Here is a 19824-nt window from a genome sequence, read left to right on the forward strand (position 1 = left end):
TCGTTCCCCAAGGGTTTAATAGTCCATGGGGCTAGGGTGTAGTACCAACCCAGTAGCGCAACGCTCATTAAGGGCAAGGAGTTAGAGTCGTTCTTGTAGAATTCAATTATTTTATTGTTTTGTGGAGTAGTCTTTGTTGTATTTTTACAATTATTAGGTTACATTATTCAGGTTAATTGTTACATGATTTACTACTTATGTATTGTACATTTAAACCATAAATATGTACATTACAAAAATGAATGAAACCAAATTGATGGAAAAAATCTACATTAAACTACTACATTCGTACATTATTCACTGTTAGACATATACATTATAAGACTATATTCGTACATTATTTCCTATATAAAATCCAAAACACACATTAGAAAGCAAAAATTTATGCATGTGGTGGTATTATACCCTATCCCCATGGATTGCTAAACCCTAGGTGAATGATTCAAACTCTCTACCCTTAGTGATGGTTTTATTTTGTGAGTAGGTACTACAACCTAGCCTCAAAGGGTATGGATTCAAATCCCACCAAAATTAAATCCTTACATAGGTACATCATTTAGTATGATGCATGTACATTAAAGCCAATTTTTCCACCTTATTTTCTAAACCCTAAATCCTAAATACACATAAAAAAGGAAATTCAATGCATGTGGTGGTACTATACCTGCCCTATGGATTGCTAAACCCCTAGGGGAATGATTCAAACTCCATACCCTTGGTGATGATTTTATTTTGTGAGTGAGTACTACAACCTAGCCTCATGGATCACTAAACTCAAAGGGTATGGATTCAACTACCACCAAACATTAAATCCTTACATAGGTACATCATTTAGTATGATGCATTTACATTAAAGGCCAATTTTCATACATTATTACTATGTGAAATCCTAAATACACATAAAAAATGAAATTTAATGTATATGGTGGTACTATATACCCTAGCCCTATGGATTGCTAAACCCCTAGGGGAACAAAAGTTTAATTCATTCTCCAAGGGTTTAGTAATCGAGGGATTAGGGTGTAGTACCAACTTAGTAACGTTATATAAGTACATTACTCAATAATTTAATGAACATAAAAAAACAAATCGAATTCATATTCTAGTCAGGGAACATAATTGCAACATAGTATAAATATTTCATTTTTAGATAATATTTAACAGTCAAGGAACATATCAAATATAAGAACCGTGAATTAAGAAGTTGTTGATTAATTTAATATAATAGGTGTTTATTTAGGGAATGAAAATAATTTCCCATGATTAATTTAATATACACTAGGCGTTTATTTAGGGAATGGAAATAACGTCCAATATGAAATCTTCCTTTTTTGCCCTTTTAAATTTTTTTATTAATTTATTTAATTCCAAGTGGCTCATATATTAACCATCAGATAACCACTAATCAATGGATGGAATTAGTTTTAATTTTTAACAGCTTTTTACACATTAATCTGAATACATCCATATATGTATATATATATATATATGTACTAGTATAACAACTAATTTTAATGTTATAACGTACATCCAATATGGTGCTGCCATGTGGCACAAAAAATGCAATATTGTAAACACTAAAAGACAATATATACTTGTAGAAGCTATAAATGAATTTCGGCATATTGCATTTTTGTTATATGTAGATTGGATTTTTTATTGTTAAGTTTTGCATTTTAGATATTGACTGTTTAATTTGCATTTTATATATAGACGGATTGCATTTATATATGTGAAAATGCAAAACTTAACAATATAAAATGCAATTTATGTGAAAATGCAAAACTCAACACTATAAAATGCAATTTACCTACAACTAAAATGCAATATGCGGAAATTCATATACAACTAGATTGCATTTTTGTATTTAAAATATTGCATGTTTTGTGCCACATGGCAGCACCAGATTGGATGTACATTGTGACTCTAAATAGGGGGGCACCCTAGTGCTCCCCTATTGCCCCCTTAGTGTCAATTTCCTTCTTAATATCAACCATTAGATTGATGGAATAGAAGGACTAGATTAAAAGGGCATATCTGATCCCGTGTTGCATTATTAGTTCATTTTTGTGCATTATAAGGGTAAACTTGTAAACACGAAAATATATCAACAGTTTTAAAACTGCAAGTGCGAAAATTACGTGGTTATTTGGAGAGATGATTGACAAATCCCTCATTCCATTCTCTTTCATAGTCGTGACCTCCTCACTTCTCCCCTCTTCCCAAACCCTAACCGTGCCGTTTTACATCCACAGATCAAGAAAAAAAATTGATTCGTGCTGCAAGGATGACAGGAAATCGAACCAAAGCAAACTCTGATCTTGTTTCCATCGTTCGAGGGTCGATTTTGCTATTTTGTCATAACCAGACATCGTCGTTTGTATCCGTAGCCCGAAAGCAGGTTAAATTTCTGATCGAAATCCGATGATTGTGCAATAATTTGACTTCTTGTATAGTGAAAACTACATTTTTTGTAAATCTAAGGTCATTTTTTTTCATTACCGAAATTCAATTTTAGGTTCTCTATAGTTGAAGCACTATTTTTTAGCACTAAATAAACCTGCAAGTATACAAAGTATATATAGTATAGCTAAAGGTTAGTACCGAGATATCGAACATGGGGAAGGAAAACACAAAGTGTCTATCCTCTACTAAGACTCAATTACTATTTGGAAGAACAGAAGGTTTTGGAAAACTTTGAAAGCCGAAAACAATAGAAGGCAATTAACAACTAAATGCGAGTAAAACACAGAGACAATCGATAGAGATAAGGGAATCCCAGGAATGTGCGTTCACAGTTATGATTATACAAATTCAAAACTACAATACCCTAGCACAGTTATTACTTTGATAGGACGAGTCGCCTAACTTATGCTCATGCGATGCAAACGTTGATTACAAGATTAGGGTTGTCAATCCTAACACGTAACTCCGAATAGCTCCTAAGACCCTTGAAAAGTCCCCACTCTCAATTAACAGTGCGTTTTAAGGGAAGCTAAGTGTAGCGTCTACTAAGTGAATCTAACTCGCTAGAACTCTCTCACAGTTATGAAGCAAGCTATATTAAATCATGCACAATTGTGTCACTCAATCATGCACAATTGTGTCACTCAATCATGCAGCATCATAACTACTTAGGGAAGAAACAAAGTAAAAACAAAACGGATATTAAATAGAAAAAGAAATTTTATAACCAAAGCAAATAAAGCTAACATATCCCTAAGTAGGATTCTTCCTAAACAAATAGAAAAAGGAATCGTTACTAACACATCCCTAGAATCCTACTTAGGGATGTGTTAGCTTTATTTGCTTTGGTTATACAATTCATTTTTCTATTTAATATCCGTTTTGTTTTTACTTTATTTATTCCCTAAGTAATTTTGATGCTTCATGATTGAGTGACACAATCGTGTATGATTTAATATAACTTGCTTCATAACTGTGAGAGACTTCTAGCGAGTTAGATCCACTTAGTAGACGCTACAGTTAGCTTCCCTTAAAACGACACTGTTAATTGAGAGTAGGGACTTTTCAAGGGTCTTAGGAGCTATTTGGAGTTACGTGTTAGGATTGACAACCCTAATCTTGTAATCAACGTTTGTATCGCATGGGCATAAGCTAGGCGACTCGTCCTATCAAAGTAATAACTGTGCTAGGGTATTGTAGTTTGGAAGTTGTATAACCATAACTGTGAACGCACATCCCTGGGATTCCCTTATCTCTATCGATTGTCTCTGTGTTTTACTCGCATTTAGTTGTTAATTGCTTTCTATTGTTTTCTGCTTTCAAAGTTTTCCAAAACATTCTGTTCTTCCAAATAGTAATTGAGTCTTAGTAGAGGATAGACACTTTGTGTTTGCCTTCCCCGTGTTCGATATCTCGGTCCTGACCTTTAGCTATACTATATATACTCTGTATACTTGCAGGTTTATTTAGTGCTAAAAAATAGTGCATCAAGTTTTTGGCGCCGTTGCCGGGGAAGACAATTCACTTTGGAGTGATATCGTCAAACGGATAATTTTGCTAATTTGGAATTCAATTGCTTTCATTTTTAATTTTAGTTTTTGATTTGTTTTTGTTTTTGATTCTTGCGGGTTTTGTATGCGAACGCGCTCTGGGAAGGACAGCTTAGAACCGTTCGATTTAGAACTTGAAAGAACTCATAAGAAAATAATGAGTGAAAAAGGATCAGGAACCATGTGTGACAAAATGGACCTCGAAAAACCTGCAGGAGATGGTCAAGATGTTGATGGACGAGAGAGATGCCGAAAGGGCAGCCCGAGAGGCGCTGGAAAAGAAGAACAAGGAAACACTACCCGTGATGAACATGTTCAATCATGGGAATACTGTTACTTTTCCCGAAGGCCCTCGTATTGATGCTAATAACTTTGAGCTATGCATGACCCTTATTCAAAGGGTTGAGCAAACTCCTTTTGCAGGCAGGGCCACCGAGGACGCTAACCGCCATCTCACCAAATTTGTGGAAATCGCGAACACTCTCAAGTTGAATGGTGTCGACGACGATGCCATAAGGGTAAGACTATTTCCCTTTTCATTAACTGATTCTGCTAAAGAGTGGTTTGAGTGTATGCCCCTAGAGAAGGTTTCCACATGGAAGGACATCGTAGCTACCTTCCTCGACAAATACTATCCGCCAGGCACAATCTTGAAGCTGAAAAGCAAAATCTTTCAGTTCATCCAAGGCCACGACGAGCCCCTCTATGAGGCGTTTGCTCGTTTCAAAGCTCTCCTCTGAAAGTGCCTAACCACGGTTTCACCGTGGACCATTAGGTAAGAATCCTCTATAATGGATTTAATGAAAAAATTTGTGCTATGTTGAATTCAAGGGCAAACGGAGGCTTCTTGAGAAGGTCGGGATAAGATGCCATGGCAGTGATCGAGTAATTCGCCGCCAACAACAGGGGGTGGTCGAAAGAAAGGCACAGCATGAAGAGGATAGCTACAATTGAAGAGGCCGAGGAAAGTTCTTTTGCGAAGGAATTGGCCGGACTCAGGGTTAGGGTGGACCAAATGGACACCTCGAGGAAGGAGGATCCGATTCCACCAACCTCCATTATAGTGGTCTCTAAACCCGAAACTCCTGCCCTGATAGTGGAAGAAATCAACTACATGCAAGGAGGCAGTTCCAACAGAAACTACAACAATAATTATCGCCCTAATCAGGGGGGCGGTAATTTCAATACTTATAATGGAAACTGACCTCATCCTTATCTCTCATATTCTAACAATAATTTCTTGCAACCCCCCTCAGGATTTAGCGTAAAGGAGGAGTAGTTGAAACAACTAAAAAGGAGGAGAAGTATGACCAAGGGATCACAAGGATCTTGGAAGTAATGACACATGACATGAAGGTTAATGACACCAAGATCGGAGTGGTTGAAGCTAGGATAAACAACCTCGAGCAAGGAATGAACACGATCTCAACTGACATAGCCAACATCAACACTCAAATGGAGAAAATCCAAAAAGAAGCTGGATGAGGATAGGGCAAAAGCAGCCACACGAGTAGATGGCAAAGCAAAAAACTGGGGACTGCCCAGTCGCCGGCGGACCGCCGCCACCACCGCGGCGGGCCGCCACTGAGATGGCAGAACCACCTACTCAACAGGGACTCATGCGACACAATGGGATTGTGCTACCTTTCCAACCAAAGAGGAAGTTTAAACTCGAAGAGCAGTTCAAACATTTTTTGAACATGTTTTGTAAATTTCATACTAACATTCCTCTAGTTGAATCGTTGCAGGAGATACCTAAATATGCGAAGCTACTAAGGGAGGTGGTGATGAAGAAGAAAAAGCCAACAAAAGCCGACTTTAAGCTACCGCATCATTGCAGCGAGATCATCCAAAAGGAAAGGGCAGTGAAGCAAAGAGATCCGGGCCAATTTATTATCAGATACCGGATTGCAGAGGGAAAGGTTGACAAGGCCCTGTGCGATCTAGAATCTTCCATCAATCTCATGCCACTGAAGTATTACGAAAAGCTCAACATTGGGCCGCTCAAAACTTCAGACGTGACACTAAGATTGTCCGATAACTCGTCCATCAAAACTGTAGGTATGATTGATCCATAACAAATAGAACGTTAGAATTGCTTTGCAGCGGCTATGGATCTTCCAAACGATCAGAGACATTCTTCGCAATAGTCTGCCGAGAGAATACAAAGATATCGAATGTTCTTCTGACGTTTGGGGACCATAATCCTAGCTTATATTTATATTAAATATAAACTCCTTTATTTTCTATTCGGTCCCTCATCAAATAGAAAATATCATATTATATCTACACTTATTTTCATAACAAAATAAATACACTTAGCCCAAACTTTAATCTTTATTGGATCACTATAATTGGGCAACTGAAAGATAACCATACACATAAAATTAGTCATGTGGAAGCCCAAAAATTCTAACATAATCTCCATAGTTGGATGCGAATTATTTAGGAGGCATGCATATTAATTTAGTTAATGATTTCTTGAGTCTGATTAGTCGAAGTAAGGAAATTCAAGTTTAAACGCAAAAGGTGAACTCTTCTATCCTACATACTAATGTGGATAAAATGTCAAATATTTAGCTATGCAAATGATGTTGTCTTGCCATAAAAGATTTGTTTTATGTGTATGAAGCCTATCTGTTTGGTTGGAATATACGAATCGAATTTGGGTTCGCGTGAGGATGGTGTCCCTACTCGGATTAGTGTACACAGGTGACCGTGGAAGGTGGCCACCTTCTACGGCACAAAGATGATATAGTGGAGGCCGTTGGGAGGTGGCCACCTCCTCGGCTGGAGAAAGATGTAGGTGACCGTGGAAGAGTACCATCTCCACGACACTTGGTGTTCAGATATGACAGATATACAAAAGAACTTAGACTGATCAGTCGAACTTTAGCTCACAAAGAATTTAGTAAGCTCGGGACTTTTAAGAGAAAACTCTCGAGTGTTACTGTGATGGCATGACAATATTTTCAACGTATATGTGTATATTTTGGCAATGTGTTCACTGAGTATTTTTGTACTCAGCCCTGCATATATTTCTAAATGTGCAGGTTGAGCAGTGATGGTGGAGAATGCTGAGCGGAGTCATGATTTTCTTTTTATTTTAAGTAGGGTCTCTCGGCGGTGCATGTCTCCATACATGTGACCGTGTTCATTCCGCTGCATACTAAGGTTCTAGATAACATCGATTGTTCTTCTATACTCTGATAATTATTTATTACAAAGTAAGATTTCCATTCCAGTTCTTTTGATTAAGAGTTAGTTTGAAATTGTTTTCCCCCTTATTTATAAGTGAATATTCAGTAATTGTTTTATCCCCTTTCTGTACCCCTCTTCTTATTTCCCACCCCTAGTAACGGTTTCCCGGCTTTGTTATCCCTAGCAAATTGTGGTCGTAACATTTTCTCTATTCTCAATGCATTTTCATATTCCCGATTCACACTGTAGAGGCTATAACGGCTATTCCTATTCCAATATCATAAATTGCTAATTCATCTTTTCCTTTCATTTGTGCAAAGAAAGAATCGTTCCGCATACCGATATATATGGAGTATATAAATTTGATCAATTTGGAAGAAAATATTTTTTTATGTCATTAGTCAATAGTTTATTTCTATCTCATATGTTAAAAAACCCTACAGAGATTTTACTCAATGTATACATTGGCATTTTATTTAGATTTTGTGCAAAACTTCTTAAAGAAGCTATATAATTGATGTAACTTTTGGACATTTTTATTATCTTTGATTGGGTTAAATCAATCAATCAATCAAGCTTTTTTTTTGTACAATGGAAAATTTACTTTTTGCATCATATATGTATAAGAGAACCCAAAATAATAAGTTCAAATATTTTAAGATATGCTCAATATTCAACCAACCCAACTATACATTTTTTGTAATTTATTAGTGACTATCCAACCACACCATTATATATTTATTTTTATTAATTTTTATAATATTATTACTACATGCTATATTTATTATTGCATACTAAAAATTGATAAAAAAAAAAAACACAATGAATGATAGACTAAAGTTGTATAAAATAACCAACATAAATTACCTTAATTGAAATATGAAATTGAAAATACAAATTGGTGCTCAAAGAGATGGAATTAGTAATAGTAATTTTGGAGTATCTTAATAATCTATAGTTTTTGGAAGTATACATGGAGTGTATTAATATTCTATAGTTTTTGGAAGTATATATTAAATTGCAACTTAATTAAGAATTAATTAACATTACTAACATTAAAAGATATGATGAGATAGTCTCTCTATTTATTTCTACTTTTCAAGTACATAATGAAATACTATAAATTAATGCCATAATTCCTGTAAATTTAATAAGAGGAAATAATATAGTACTCTATTTAATTATATAGATATATAAGGAAAGTATTCCTAAAAGTGACTAATAGACGTGTAGTATATGTGCAAATAACATTTTGCTACAACTTGTGTTTTTACATCTATATGTATAACAAACAAGTTTGAATGAGTTGTTAGTGAATCCCTAAATAACTTTACATCTTTATTCATGTAAAGATTTCCAACAACTCAATTTATGCTAGTCTTTCAACTTTTTGTAACAATGTTGTCAATAATCAATTTTATATATCATATTCCCTTCGTGTTAAGCTACTTGCTCTGTATTCCATTTTGAGTTGTCTCAGACATATGTTCCATTCGAGTCATCTCAAACTACTTGCACCATTTTCTTTTTTCTGGAAAACACTTTATTCTCCTCATAGTTTATTCTTTCTTTTTCTTTTCAACTATATTCTTTTTCATATTTTATTCTCACTCCACTTAGCCTTCAAACATCAATTTTATTAAAATCTAATGACTAATGTCTAAAAAAATGCATCAACTACCGTATGCCCTCATATCAGAAATTTGAGATACTTTTACGATGTACCAATGTTGTTGTACACACAAACCTTTTGCATTCAACAACACCATGGTATCTACCATACGAACATATTTGATATTTTTGTTAATTTTTTGTTCAAAACTGATTTTACGATATTTCTTTCAATCCCAAGGTTTAATTATTTTTGGAGGTAAAATGTGCAATTTCCATGTTCTCCCGGGAAAAAGCGCAAGTTCCCATATCTCTAGGGACCAATGTGCAAATCACCTCTAATTAATCAATTAATTCTTTTAGCTTTTGGATGGAGGGGAGTGATCAATTGCTAACTAATCATTTAATTGCTAACTACAACTAATTTAAGGCCATAGGATTTTAGAAAACGTGTGGTCTATAAATTGCCACGTGTAATTTTCCTTTTTATTAATAAAATAAAAAAAGATAAAAAAAAACTCCAAATTAGGGTTTTGGATGAAAATGTTAATATAGTGTTTCGAAAATATCAACACAATGCTTTGAGAATGTCAACACAATGCTTTAAGAATGTTAACCCATTGCATATATTGACATTCTACATGTATTATATTGACATATTTAATATAGTATGTTGACATTTCTGCTTGTACGAAAAATTTAAAAATTTTTGAAATTTTTTTCAAATTTTGACGTTGGAACATATGCATGTAGGATATCGTTGGAATCCTTATGAAATTATCTTTAATTTGATATATGTTATATGAATTTAAAGTTTTGGGATTTCTTTTAAAAGTTAGTTATAACTAAACACGTAGTTAATTGACATTAATACACCTATTGATATTTTTTGAAGTTAATCTTATGGCCTTATTGACGTTTTTCGATGATCGTATTGATATTTAGGGATTAATGATCTAAGCCCTTAATTTGAATATCTAATGACTATTATTTAGTTGTAGTTAGCAATTAAGTTATGAGTTAGCAATATAACACTCCCCTGGATTTATATACAAAGATTAGTACACATTGAATTCCCACAAATTAATGATGGTTCAAACCTTCAGGCCCTTCTTGATATAATGGAATGGAATAAGCAGGGAATGGAATGGAGATGAGAATTGAATGGAGATTCCATTCCATTTTTGTGCTTGGTGAATGTAAGGAATATAAATGGAATGGAATCGTGTACTGTGGGTACGTGTAGTGTGTGCATAGTGTGTGTGTGCAGAATGTGTGGTGTATGTAGTGTGTGTAGTGTGTGCATAGTGTGTGAAGTGTATGCGTGTGCAATGTGCGTGAAGTGTGATTTTATTTTAATGATAATAATTTAAAATTTTTAATTTTATTATAAAATCTAAAAATTATTAAATGGAGTGATATTGAATTTAAATATAATATAATATAATATGTAGTAGAATTTTGTTAAAATTTAAATTAAGAAAAAAGGCTCATTCTTAGCTAAATGGATGGAATGGCTATTTCCACGTGGAATTGAATGGTGATCCCTAAGAAAAAAATTTTACCAAGCCAAGGAATGGAATAAAAGTAGGAATGTCATTCCATTCCCCAATTACTAAGACATAATTGAACAAAATAAATTGACTATGTTATTAATTGGATTGAATTATTCACTTTACTAATTTATTTTTTATTTTTTATTACCAGGAGTATCCATTAGCGAATCTAGTGATTATTTCTCGTGTTGATTTGTAGACACCTCCAAAATTAGAATAGTTGGTCTAATAATTAAAATTGATCTAGACCGAAAGGCAGGGATTGATTTCCTAATCATTTGGTTAAAAATAGACGAGTCTGATGTCATTCAACCATACCCCTTAAATTACATTATTTTAATGCATTGTTAGTCCATTACAAGTAATATTTTTAAGGAATTATACCTTTCGGTCTTCAGTTTTTAGAAGTTTTCAAGATTCACGATTCGGTAGTTATTCATCATGGATTTTCCTAGCTTTTTTTATCAATTTATTTTGTTCAATTATGTCTTACTGGATTAAGCCTTTTTTATAACTAAATTTTTTCCATTATAGGTGTTGAATGTTGATTAGATTTATGTAAATTTTAAATGATGCCAATTTGGTTATTACTCTATGATTTATTATGCCCAATGCATATTTTCATATTTAAATAGTTGGCCACTATTCGGTACATATGCTAGTTAGTACTATAAGATATTATAGACGAGCTAAAATATGAATTTAACTTTACATGATTTTTTTAAAACAATAAAATATGTTTGTTTTATAACGTTAATTTAATAAGTAACAAAGACGTAGGCGTGTGACGTGTGCCCGTAAATACCATAAGAATCTTTCGACCTCGACGACTTTATGAGAAGAATATCAACATGTCCCTATATGTAAATATAGCTTATTATGCATGTAAAAACAATAAACAAATATGTTTGTGCATATATATACTGTAGTGATAAAATGCAAATTTATATATTGTACAAACTCAAAACTCCTCAACACAGCTTCAATACAATTTCAATACAATGTCAATACAGTGTAAAATTTCAAGATTTTAATGTGAACACAGTATCAACACAATATCAACACAACATCAATCATTGATTACCATTGAAATTCTGTTGAGATTTTCTTGTTGATCTTTTTTTGTGATTTGTTGACATTTTTCAATGGTCCAGATCATAGTTTTGAGTTTGTACAATATTTAGAGTTTTCATTTAATCACATCCCATATATCTATATAGAGTGCCATTGTCCACAAATCCACTCTTAAAGACCGAACCACCGAACCCTACCAAATTAGGGCTTTTAGATCTAGTTTTTTATGGATAAGATACAAAAATTTATAAATTATTTTCGCCTTCATCACGAGCCTATTTTAATTCATTTGAAGGTAAATAAGTCATACTAACATGTTACGAAGATTTAACTTCCCGAATATATTACTTCATTCTGGTCGGTTTTTACTTCATTCCAGTAGGTTTTTACTTCATTCCAGTACGTAAATGTGGTTTCGCCGTCGCGTGCCGTTCTTTCTCTCTACAATATCTATCACCAACGCCATGGCGTTAATATGGTTTAATAAACACATGGAATAATGTAATAAATTATTGGAATGAAGTATGTGTAGAAGCATTTGAAGTCCTACTGGAATGAAGTAAAAATCTTATCCAATGAAGTAATAAAGTTTCTGAATGAAGTAATAAAATCACTTGAATAAATTGCATTTTTAAATGTTAATCAAGCAAAAACCCACGTCAATGAATTTGAATGAAGCATATGTTGAATCATTTCAAAACCTATTGGAAGCAAGTAAAAACATGTTGTAGTTTCAAAGTATTACGTACAAAATGAAGTAATAAACCTATATAATGAAGTAAAATGGGCTTGTAATGAAGTCGAAAAAATTTTCACAGCAGCACATCTCATAAAAAAAAACTAGATCTAATGGCCCGGATTTGGTCTCTAGTTCGGTGTTTAAAATTGGTTTGACATTGATCACAACTCTATATATATATATATATAGGGGTGCGTTAAAATGACAACACTCTTAAAATGACAATGTGACATCACGCTAGACTGCAATATTATATATGCTAGACTGCAATAGTACAAACGCTAGACTGCAATCTATAGATTGCAGTCTAGCGTATTGGATATTGCAGTCGGGAAAAGTTGCAGTCTAGTGTATTGGATATTGCAGTCCGTGAAAATTTACCCTTGAGCAATTTTTATGATTGCCACATGACAGCTTATTATTCGTCCACATGTACAAATGATTGGCTAGGAATGGTGGTATGGTGTTACTTTAAAAGGTGTTGTCATTTTAACACAATCCTATATATATACATAGGGGTGCGTTAAAATGACAACACTCTTAAAATGACACTGTGATACCACGTATACTGCAATATTATAAATGCTAGACTGCAATATCCAATACGCTGGACTGCAATATAGATTGCAGTCCAACGTATTGGATATTGCAGGCGGGAAAAATTGTTGTCTAGCGTATTGAATATTGCAGTCCGCGAAAATTTACTCTTGAGCAATTTTTATGATTGCCACATGACAGCTGATTATTCGTCCATGTGTACAAATGATTGGCTAGGATTGGTGGTATGGTGTTACCTTAAGAGGTGTTGTCATTTTAACACATCCTTACTTATATATATATATATATATATATATATATATATATAGGGATGTGATCAGGTCCATAAGTGAAATTCTGTCAAAAATCAAAGCAAATCTCAACCATTGGATCCTGTAATGTAACCGTTAGATTAATGCCACGTGTCACCTAATAATGTAGATCGTGTAGTCTAATAATGTAGCTCGGCTAATAATGTAACACGCTGTAGTCTAATAATGTAGATTGTGCAGTCTAATAATGTAGCCTAGTTAATAATGTAACGCTTTTAGTGTAATAATGTATCTCGGGTATTGTGATCACAACCATCTAATCTGAGGATCCAAGGGCTGAGATTTGCTTTGATTTTTGACAGAATTTGCCTTATGGACCATAGTGCGCCCCTATATATATATATATATATATATATATATATATATGGAGATGATCAAAATAAGTATGTGTTTAAATACAGAAATGCAGCCCAAATCTTGGCCCTAGGATTAGATGATCTAATGGTCAATAATTAACCAAAAATACGGAAGGTCATAATTAAGTAGTTTTAGGTCATATTATAAGATTTGGGTTTATGTCATGTTAAGATCATTTTAGGTCATGCTTTGTTAGCATGACCTAAAAATAAACTAACTATGACCTAAAAAGGCCCTACGTATGACCGCGTTCTGCGTTTCTGTATTTAAATCTGGTCTTCATAGATCAAAACCCTATATATATATATATATATATATAGATATATATATATATGGGAGTGTTCAGATCCACCACTGATTTTATATCAAATATCCGTGCAGATCTCATCCCTTCATTTTATCAATCTATCTTTATTTTTAATGTCTATTTTTGGTACTAGGGTTGATGACTTGGATCTAGCTAATATAATTGTTGTTTTATCATATTCAAAGTTTTTGCTAAACCCTTTAAGAATCTAAGTAAAATTATTCCAGCCTAATTATTCAACTGTTAATAATGTAATGATGCAGCTCTAGTAATGTCTTTATGCAACACGTCTAATGTAATGATGTTGCACGTAAAATGTAATGATACAAAGCCTATAATGTAACTCTATTAAACACATTAACCAACAACTCCTAAAATCCCGTGCCAAAAAAATCAACGTATCATCTTAGTCGGGACGGAGGGAGTAATTAAGAAGTAAGTGCCTTTCATGATCTGCGGTCCGTGGATGCAAATTTCGCCCGGTTGGTTGCGGGGGAGGGAGCAGCCGGTGTCCTGGTCGACGACCTTGAGCTCAGCGTTGCGGACCACATGATTGCCGCATGAGCCGGACTTGGTTGGTAGTGGCAACTTGGCGAAGGACGAGAACATAGATAAGACCGGCCCGACCTCAGTCATGCCGTAACCCTAATTTATCATGAACCCACCTACTTATTTTCTTTAATTAAAGAAATAGATAAAGTAACATAAAAGATATATATATATACATGAAGTAGTACTCATCTCGTCCCACCACAAGTGATATGTGTAAGTGCACCTTACACAAGTCTACTTTGTATTTGGCAATAAAGTAGACTCCAGTAAGTGCATCTTGGCCATGTATAATAATATCATAATTTCTATCCTTTTTTATTCTAGGTGGGTTTGATAGACCATAAGGAATTCAAGATATTAGACAAAAATAATAAATTCATGGGCTGACTAATAAACATAAATTTCCTAGTATGTCTGTCCATTATTCTAGGTGGGTTCGATAGACCACAAGGAATTCATGTTATTAGATAAAAATAATAAATTCATGGGCTGACTAATAAACATAAATTTCCTAGTATGTTTGTCCATACTATATTTTTTCGTAAGTAATATTTAGTTATATAATAATTCAAAATTGACAAAGTATTAGATGCAAGTGGTACCATAATAAGGATTCGAATCGATTAGTTATATATGCAACACATCAATAAGGAGTAATGACAAATTAATCCGACCTAACTTCACATTCTTCCACCTACCTAACTAATTTTCCTAACACTGAATTTAGAGTAAAATAAAGTAAGTCAATTAGTAGTATAATTCTTATAATCTCTACACAAATATAGGGAGTAATTAAAATGAATTTAGTGTTTACGGTATTAAATGATCATTTAAAGGACATGAAAAACGAAGTTAGGTATATCAGTTATTTTTCACTTTTCACCTGTCCAAAACCGTTTGCGACACCTGGCTGAGCAAAGCCGCTTCCATCTCTTTACCAGCAGCGCCGCCCCTGACAGGACCATCCTAATCGAGCTCAGGTCGAAGTTATCCACCAGCGAAATTATTATTGACATAGATGTTTCAGTAAATTTAAGATTGAAATACTGTTGCACATATTATTATCACTGAATTTTTCATGATAATAAAACATTCATTTTCAGCCTTAATTCAATAGGCCCTTGCCCATTAATGAGTCATACGGAAAATTTAACCAATGAATCAAACACTATGTTGGGCCATTAAATGCACTATGAATGCCGCTATCTACCAATTCAAACACACCCTTATTATAAATAATAACCCTGTCAATCAAAACTCCTCTTTGTAGTGCATAGACATCTCCTCCGCCACAACCAGAAATCGAAGATGTACGGAACAATATTCGATGAGAAGACGGTTGACGTACCGGCAACCGAAGCGTGGAAGCTCTTCAGCAGTCCCCAGCTCTCCAAAGTGATTAAGGAAGCCATGCCCGACTTCATCGGTCGGGTCGACGTTGTCCAAGGCGACGGCGGCGTCGGAACCATTGCCGAGATGGTTTTCCAACTAGGTACCATCCACATTCATTTCAATTAAATTCCACTAGATTTATGTAATTATCCGAATTAATTTAATTAATTAATTGAGTAGGAGGGACATGGAAATCGCTTAAGGAGAAATTGATGGTGTTGGATCACGAGAAGCGTGTGAGGGAGGTAGAGATTGTGGAAGGTGGATTTCTGGATCTAGGGTTCACGCTGTATCGTGTGAGATTTGAAGTGATAGAGGTGGAGGGAAACGAGAAGCAATGTATAATTCGATATACGATCGAGTACGAGCTCAAAGAGGAAGCTGTAGAGAATATTGCACTCGTTTCCATTCAATCACTCATCGCCATCGTGCAACACTCTGCTCAGTATTTGCTCCGCAACAATGGCAATTGATCTACTATAGGCCGCAACAATGACAATTGATCTACTAATAACTTGGAGCTGTGTGTTTTGCTTTCATGTTTACTAAAATAAATTTCTATCCTCCTACTATTTATCTCTGTATTTCATTTTCTCTTTTCCATGCTTTTAATAACAACAATCAATATATATATATATATATATATATATATATATATATATATATATATATATATAGGGGTGCGTTAGGCTCCTTTGCACCCTAAGTGTCCTATTTCCTTCGTAATCTCAGCCCTTGGATCCTTGAATTGGATGGTTGTGATCAATGCATTATTAGTCTATAATGTTGCATTATTAGCCGTTATGCATTATTAGAATGAAAATGTGCATTATTAGTCTATAATATTGCATTATTAGCCGCTGTGCATTATTAGAATGAAAATGTGCATTATTAAATGACACGTGGCATTAATCTAACCGCCAGATGACAAAATCGTGGGGCTAGGATTAAGAAGGAAAAAGGACAAAAGATATGAAAAGGATTTGAATACATCCCTATATATATATATATATATATATATATATATATATATATATATATATAGATATAGATATAGGCGCACTATGGTCAATAAGTGAAATTCTGTTAAAAATCAAAACAAATCTCAGCCCTTGGATCCTTATATTGGATGGTTGTGATAAGCTACATTATTAGCCCAAAATGCTACATTATTAGACTAAAATGTTACATTATTGTAATAAAATAGTACCTTATTAGCTAAGTTACATTATTTGACTAGTAATCTACATTACTAGAGGACACGTGACATTAATCTAACGGTTACATTACAAGATCCAATGACTGAGATTTGTTTTAATTTTTGACAGAATTTCACTTATTGATCTGAACACGTCCCTATATATATATATATATATATATATATATATATAGGGATGTGTTAAAATGACAACCGATCTTAAAATAAAACCATACCACCATTCCTAGTCAATCATTTGTACACGTGGACGAATAATCAGCTGCCATGTGGCAATCATAAAAAATTTGCAAGGGTAAATTCACGCGGACTGCAACATCCAATACTCTAGACTGCAATATCCAATACTCTCAAAACCCAACTCCTTCACAGAATTAATCTGTTCCTCATTCAGTCTGCTTATTGCATCAACAAAATACATCAGCTTCCTTTTCACTAGAAGCCTTTGAGATAGATTTTCAGCAATAACAATCTTTTGCTTTTTGTTAACAATAATTAACGCTTTTTGAGATATTGAGGTACTCCTTTTTCGCTTGGATGTTCTTCTATTTTCTGGTTTAAAATCAAACATAATAAATCTATATCAATTATACAAAGTATCATGACAATAACAAGTGTACTCTTTTGACATCAAGTGTGTGTATATTACTAAAATTATTTCATTAGATATACCAATCACAATTAACAGAATTTCAGGCATTAAGTATGCTTTGTCATTAAAAGGTATTTTCCATATATAGTTAGAACAATTATATTATTACTATTATGTCAACAGTTAAAGTTGACATAACCTGTTGATTATCGTATAAAGTTTATGGCAAGTATACTCTGTTTATATAAATATGACTATGTCAACTATTATTTAAACAAGCTTAGAATATGTCAATACCTATTGACACACTACTACAACCATACATATGTTTTCTACAGCCATCCTAACAGCCATTGAAACAAGCATACCCTATGTCAATAGTTGTTGACATACTACTACAGCCATACATTTGTATTTTTTTCTACAGCCACTCTAACAAGCATACAATATGTCAATATTATTATGTCAATACTTATTCAAACAAGCATACACTACTGTCATTACTGTCAACAGTGTATTATTATAGTTATGTCAATAGCTAGTATATAGAATGTCAATAATCTTAAAAATTTAAACAAATCCTTAACTGAAAGGTGAAGCTTCTTCTCTTCCTTTTTTTTCAGCTGCATTTTTCGTTGCCATCTATTCCGATTCTACAATCGCAAATCAAAAAAAAATTCAGCAAGTACTGAATTCATAAAAAACGAAATCGAGATGTTTATTAAAACACCAAAATCAAAGCAATATACTTAAAATTTGAATCAATTTCTTAACCTGAAGAAGTGGCTTCATGCATCGCCGATTTTGACTCCTGTTCCTCAGCTTCAATTGATTTTTCAACCGATTCTTTCCAATTTTCCTCTTCGTTCGTCATTTAGATCAGCGAGATTTTGAATATCAGCGAGATTTTGCAGATTTTGAAGAGATTCGAGTTCTATGAATTTGATGAAGATGAGCGAGATTTGAGATTTTTGAAGAGAGATTTTAGAGAAACTTTTAGAAACTGATTTGAAATCAGTTTTGAGTTTGACGATTTTTTTTATTAATGAAATTACGATTTTACCCCCTTGTTGATATAATGTTGTATTTGTTGACATTTTGTTTAGTTTGTGGATTAGTGGCCCATATTGCATCTCATTTCTCAATTTAGCTAAATAATCTCAACCTAACAAGACCCTATATATATATATATATAGGGGCGCACTATGGTCCATAAGGCAAATTCTGTCAAAAATAAAAGCAAATCTCGGCCATTGGATCCTTAGATTGGATGGTTGTGATCATAATATCCGAGCTACATTATTACAGTATAAGCATTACATTATTAGACGAGCTACATTATTAGACTGCACAATCTACATTATTAGACTAAATCGTGTTACATTATTAGCCGAGCTACATTATTGGACTACACAATCTACATTATTAGGTAACACGTGGCATTAATCTAACGGTTACATCACAAGATCCAATGGCTGAGATTTGCTTTGATTTTTGACAGAATTTCACTTATGGACCTGATCACATCCCTATATATATATATATATATATATATATATATATATATAAATGCCTTTAAATCAAGAAATACAGGCTGATTTTGAACCATAGGATTAGCTGATCTCATCTTAAGATTAAAAGATCTAATGGCTCCATTAATTTCTTAAGTATTACTATTTTAATCATAAAAAATACGTATAAGCATAGAAATGATATTTTGTCAAGTGTTTTGTTATGGCAATCCCTACAATCTTGCATTATTCTTCTGTCAATTAAGATTTTTTGTGTGTGATTAATTAGATAACTTATTCAATATCATCAACTTCATCTTCTTTACCACTCCATATCCTCCATCTCGTTCATCGGCAATCCCTTCAAACTTTCATTATACTTATTCAAGAAAAAATATTGAAGATTTATTCTTCGTGATTTACTTATACACTAGAATTTTATTTGCATTGTCAGGTTGTTTAAAATTACTCAGTTCGTTCAGATTTGTACGAGGCATCCTAGTACTCAGTAGTTTTATGTAATGACTCGAATATTGGATTATTATGACCCAATTTACCCATAAGTTGACATGAACCATATATTCGTTTAGTATATGACCCAAAGAATGGATGATGTTTGGGTTATTATTTGTGTATTCTTCGGCCTTATTAATATTGGGTTATTTTAATATGTCAAAAACATGAGAATAATCGTGTATTTTACTTCAGTTTGTTTGATACAAACATTTCGATCAGATTTGTATGACGCATTCTGGTACTCCGTAGTGTTATATAATGACCCAAATGTTGGTTTATTATGACACAAATTAATCATACGATGCTATGACCCAA

General features: G+C 33.5%; 1 protein-coding gene across 1 annotated transcript; it reads left to right on the plus strand.

Annotated features, from left to right (window-relative positions):
* The first annotated feature begins 15536 nt into the window (after positions 1-15536).
* Positions 15537-16258, plus strand: LOC125198836 (norbelladine synthase-like). The gene is made up of 2 exons (XM_048097090.2): positions 15537-15774; positions 15855-16258. Exons 1-2 carry the CDS (start codon positions 15591-15593, stop codon positions 16145-16147), a joined length of 477 nt encoding a protein of 158 aa, XP_047953047.1. The 5' UTR covers positions 15537-15590; the 3' UTR covers positions 16148-16258.
* The last annotated feature ends 3566 nt before the right edge of the window (positions 16259-19824 follow it).

This window comes from Salvia hispanica, chromosome 4, assembly GCF_029641045.1.
Source record: "Salvia hispanica isolate PSC_SH4W2 chromosome 4, Shi_PSC_v1, whole genome shotgun sequence".
NCBI lineage: Eukaryota > Viridiplantae > Streptophyta > Magnoliopsida > Lamiales > Lamiaceae > Salvia > Salvia hispanica.